The 5,828-nt window shown below is 29.9% G+C and overlaps 1 protein-coding gene across 1 annotated transcript; it reads left to right on the top strand.

Annotated features, from left to right (window-relative positions):
• Positions 1–2,807: 2,807 nt before the first annotated feature.
• Positions 2,808–3,266, top strand: LOC139882240 (S-protein homolog 6-like). Its single transcript, XM_071866600.1, has one exon. The coding sequence runs from the start codon at positions 2,808–2,810 to the stop codon at positions 3,264–3,266; it is 459 nt and encodes a 152-aa protein (XP_071722701.1).
• Positions 3,267–5,828: the final 2,562 nt, after the last annotated feature.

Raw genomic sequence — 5,828 nt, 5'->3', positions numbered from 1 at the left:
AAAATCGCTTAGGGTTCATACGGCTGTGGACCTTGAGCGTCCTATTCGTCGTGGAGCGATGTTGAATTTCCCTGATTTTGCGCTTGGATTAAGCAAGCTATGGGTGCGGTTTAAAATTCCGTATTACGCCCACGATGAAGATGAGATCGAGATTGCCCATTATCAAGTCAGAGGTGAATTTACATAGGGAAAAGAAAAACGCATGAAGATATATATTATATAATGTTCCCTGAAAAATAATAAAGGAATCAGTATTAAATTTATGCATGGAAATGTAAATCGCGAGAAAATGAATCAATGAGTAAAACATATATACTTACCAATGACGCCGACAATAAACACGGTAGAAGCGGCTATTTTCCGTCTTCAATTGGTTTAAATAACCGATTTAGCATAACGAAACCTTTATATACTACTTATAAATTCTGAGAACTAATTAGTTAATGACAATTAGTTTAAATCTCCTCCTTATTTATATAGGAATTTGCCTCGGGCCCTTGTTAACGATTTAGCTTATTAGTAAAATCTTGTAAAAGTTATTTATTTATTACATCATGAATTTATGAAAATTTATCGATTAACTTGTAAAATTTAGAAGTTTAAGAGTGATGGTTCAAGAGTGACAGATGAGTTGAAGTTTAATTTTGAACAATTTACTTTTGGAATGGAATATAGAATTGGCACTTTTTATTTTTTTTCATTGCGGAGAAAAGTTAGAAAAGTACATTCAAATAAATGATCGAAGAAATTTCAAAAACAAAAAGAAGAAAAGATAATAGAAGAGTGCAATTGAAGCATGGTTAGAAGCGAGATCGAATTAACTTTTGTCATTTTTCCTCAAAATAAATCAAGACATAAAAATAAATAAATAAATAAAATCAAGATGTGTGTAACGAAATTACTTGAAAGTTGAAATCTACGACAAGGTGGCCATCTCAATGACATCAAATTCAAACGTACGAAAATGATTGTCATGACTCATAAGGATGTTCAAGAAAGGGGAATGAATAAATTATGTTGAAAAATAAGAGCAGAATGAATGTAAATGAAAATGGAGTGGTATAGAAGGATTGAATAAATTTACGAACCAAGTATAATTTTTGAAGATTTTTTTATCTCATTCTCTATCATATTTAAATAGATAAATAATTAGCATGTGATCTATTTAAGAGTAAAATAGAGAGGAAGGTTCAAGTATATATATATAAAAAAAATTATAAAAAATGATGATATATAAGAGAGAGTATAAATTGGGAGATGAAGGAGGATGTATAAATTACTTTAAAAAGAAGGATGTACAGTAAAATTTCGATAAATGAATATTTTTGGATCAGAAAAAAATATTTGTTTAGCGAGATTATTTATTTATCGATAAATGAATTTTTATTCATTTAAAGGTTTTTTTTATTATGCATTAGTCATTTTATTCATTTTTCCATGTACAGTACAATGCATTAGGCTTTTCATGTCCGATTCATTTTCCCATGTTCCCATATGAAGGTACAATAAAGGTGTACGTATCTTTCAATACATTAGGCTTCCCACACGTCCCAATTTCCCATACAGTGGATACATTTGCTACCTTGGTTTAACAGAATGATGAGAATGATCCAGAACCAGATGATAGTAGCGTCACACAAAATGTGTCATCAAAAGAAGCATATCAAGCAGTAATTACCTTACGGAACTACTTTCTACAACACGAGCAGAATAATCCTCAAGTTTTGTTGGCGCTAGGAAAAATAAAGAATGAGATGAATTTTGGTGGGAAAAAAAGCAAAAAACTATAGATTCATTTTTTGTAAAAGAATGACTTATTGTATGAACATTGTTGCTTGAAAAAAAAAATCTCTATATATTTATATATATATTTTTTTTAAATGTGATGATTATTCATTTATATTTACCTAGGGTTTTTAAGGATTTCAAGAAAATTATTCAATAATGCATTTAGTGAAATTATTCATTTAGCCTCTTAGCTCAAGTCGGGACCGAAAAAAATTATTCATTTGTCGAGGTTATTCATTTATCGAACATTTATTTATCGAGGTTTTACTGTATAAAGATGTTATAAGACTCGATTCATGGAAGATGTAGGATCAATTTCCTTTTAAATAAAGTTATATACAAATTTGAAAGATATTGTGAAAATAAGTAAATAAAAAAATAAATCGCATTTAGAGAATTTTATTGCGACCATTTTTCGACGCCGCCTTCAGTTGAACCTCGAATTATCGTGGTGGAGCCTAAGCGGTAGCGGTTGTATCTGTAATGAAACACTCTTTATATTTCTATTCGTGTTTTGATTTGTATTTAATTATGTGTTGAATATATCGACTTGAAATTTTAGATTAAAAAAAATTGATGTCTTTAACTTAGAAAAAATTAAAAAAAAAAATAATAATAATTTTTTTTAACTTTTTAAAAAAAAAGTAGATGTCTTTTGACCCATACACACATCTCTATCCATCCTTCATCAAATCGTATTCGTTTAATAGAAATTAATGTCGGATAATAAAAATCTGATAATGGACATAAAAGATTAGTCCAGATTTTGACAAATGTAATAAATTAAATTCAAAATTTTGTCATTAATAAATACATCTATTCATAAAAAAAAAAAAAAAATACTTTGACCAAAGTCAAAGATTTAACTCAACATAAAAAACTAAAAATAAAAATTGTGTTTTAGCATCTATAAATGCAGGCATAACTAGCTCGTTTTCAAATAAATTGTTATTATCCTCAAAACTTCCATTTTCAAATTAATTAAAGCTTTTCTTTGTTCTTTTTAATTTCCAAAACTCATGGGGAGGAATCCACTTATTCAAGTCCAATATATCATATTTCTCGTGTTCGTGGCTCTTTTCACCTTTGGATCGTCGGTTTATACGCCATGGACAAAGTACCATGTACGAATCGTTACCAAGCTCCCAAATCACATACCATTAGGTATTCATTGCACAAATCAAAAGGATGATAGGGGATTTCACTCTATAACAGAGATTGGCCAATCATACGAGTTTTCATTTCGCATGAACTTCAAGCAATCAACACAATTCACATGCGATTTATCGTTTATGACAGATCATCAATACCTTACGAGTTTTGTTGCATTTAAAGCGGCTGATGATTTTATTTTTAAGTGCGTCAAAGGTACTATTTGTACTTGGACCGCAACTCAAGAAGGAATTTACTTTACCAATTATGAGAAAAAGAGAGAAGAATTATGGTATGAGTGGAGCATCTCAGGTTCCAAAGCTTAAAGATTTCATGTAACCTCAATAATATATATGCTAAAAAATTGCAATGAAGTCGTTTTTAAGTAAGGGTTTTTCTAAAGAGCATCTTCATGGTAGAGATCAATTTTGAATGTAAATTTTTGACACATAAGTGACATTTAGGTAAAAAAGAAAAATATTGAATTTATTGAAAATTTGGGTTCAATAACTTCATAACATAACTTAAATTTTCAAATCCCAACTTAATTATTTCTTTATAAATTAAAATGATAAAATTAGATGATTGACAATTATATGATGTGGTCTTTATATAAGGAGTGTTTGGAAAGCCACCTCTTAATTGAAAAATCGTGTAATGGCGTGTAATTACAGTTTGACGCGTTTGGACAACCGTATAATTATACGAAGTTATGTAATTGCATATAATTCGGGATTGTAATTATACACTTTCAATTATGATCTTCCCATAGGCATTGGTATAATTACATAGTTTAAATTTTTTTCTTATTATATTATTTATATTTTTTAATCTAATATTATAAATACTAACTATACAACCAAACATAACATTTGTAATTACAACGTAATTACATATTATTAACCAAACATCATAAAAAAATTATTTCATACGTAATTATACGGACAAGTAATTACGTCCTAATAATTACACAGTCGTGTAATTACACGGTGACTTCCAAACAAACTCTTAATATTAAAATATCACTTGGGTTGGGAGAGATAAAATGGAAAGAGAAATAGAAAGAGAAAGACAAAATTAAGCAGTTGGTCCCTAATGTTTGATTATTTTGGCTACATTGTCTCTCATGTTCTATTTCGGATACTGTGTCCCTACGTTTGACATTTTATTAGCGTGTTTAGTCCCTCACCCATAACGTCCGTTAAAAATATACGACGTGTCGAATTTCACCAATAAGAGTATGACACGTGTTATCCTACATGTCCAATTATGCCATGTAAGAACGAAACATGCTCTTTTAATATAAATAGGGGCCAAACTTTAAACATGGAAAATTGGTTGGACTTGGGATGACTTTTTAAACTAAACTAGGGACCTTATTATAGATTCAACAAAAAAGTAACATCGTGGGAATTACTAGATTCTGATGATACTTGCCGGAATCCGGCGAAGCTCCGATTCACCATATCTATTCATACCAGCTACCATTCTAACTCATTTTTAACAAATTTTGACTCTAAAGTGATTAAAATTAAGTGAGGAACTCATATATAACAACGAAGCACGATTTAATCCAATAAAAAAGGGATTTCAATATCAATCAAAATTTTGTAATTAAATGGTACGGAAAAAATTGTTTCAAGTCCCTAAGCAGAACAATTGCGTTGTTCTAAATTGCCAACCACTGAACCACATACACCTTACACAAGCTTTCTTACGATTTGTACATTGTTTAGCCAAAAGTTAATTTAATGTCCAAGTAGACAGGTTCTAAGTCATGCAACTGTGTATAGCAATAATTATAACACTATGCAATACGTTTTATTATCAGAGGGTCGGCGGTGAACATACACATTCTTGACTCTCCTCGGACAAAATTACACAATCCAATTTTCGTTGTGATCTCTAATTTTAGAAATTCTTTACTTTTATTGGGGCGAAATCCCTCATTTTCTTCTCCTCAAACTCGATGGAAAAAGACAAGTAACAGAGGCAAGAAGCATCGAGTCGTGCGTCGCTTGACTGCTGTGGCGGGCGGCGATCGAAGTTTCAAGGTAGAAGATGAATATTGTTTTATTTCCTTTGGGGCGAAGGGAAGCTGAATAAACATTAAACAATCAGAGTAGGAACTGGGGGTGGTGTCGATTTTGAGCTTGATTCAGAATGTAAGGATCGGTGGTGGTGGTGATGGATGGTCGTGGGTGTGACAGTGGCAGTGATGAGTGCTGGAGCGGCGAGATGAGATTAGGTTAATGAAATAAGATGATTTTTTAGATTAGGTCCCTATATTTATTTGTTCTTTTTGATAAGGTCCATATATTTTTATTATTTTAATATTTGTCTGTTTTTTATGGTTTAACCGAATTTGGGATGCCACATGGCATAATTGGACCTGTAAGATGATATGTGTCACGCTTTTATTTGTCAAATTTGACATATCATCTATTTTTAACGGACGTTATAGGCGAGGGACTAAACACCCTAACAAAATATCAAACATAAAAATCAAATAGTTGAAATAGAACAATATAGCAAAAAAAAATAAACATCAGAACCAACTGCTTAGTTCTCCCGAAAAAAAAATTTAAACTTTTTTATGTCAAATAAAAAATTTAACTAAATTTTTGCTCTATTGCTAATTGAATTTCAATTTTAATTCCAAATAATATTTAAATTCTTTAATGCAGATGGTCTAATTAATATAATATTATACTCTTTAAAGATTAAATTTAATCCACTAAAAAATTAATAAATTCTTATATTTATTATAAAAAAATCTTATTTTCTTAACTATGTCAAATTAACTATAATTAATCTTTAAGCATTAAATAACAATCTATTGCACTACAATACAACTAATATAGATCAACTATTAATTTTAATTAAAA

This window comes from Rutidosis leptorrhynchoides, unplaced genomic scaffold (genome assembly GCF_046630445.1).
Source record: "Rutidosis leptorrhynchoides isolate AG116_Rl617_1_P2 unplaced genomic scaffold, CSIRO_AGI_Rlap_v1 contig247, whole genome shotgun sequence".
Classification (NCBI taxonomy): domain Eukaryota; kingdom Viridiplantae; phylum Streptophyta; class Magnoliopsida; order Asterales; family Asteraceae; genus Rutidosis; species Rutidosis leptorrhynchoides.
Note: the sequence above shows the minus strand (reverse complement) of the source record. Positions and strands in the feature narration are given on the sequence as shown.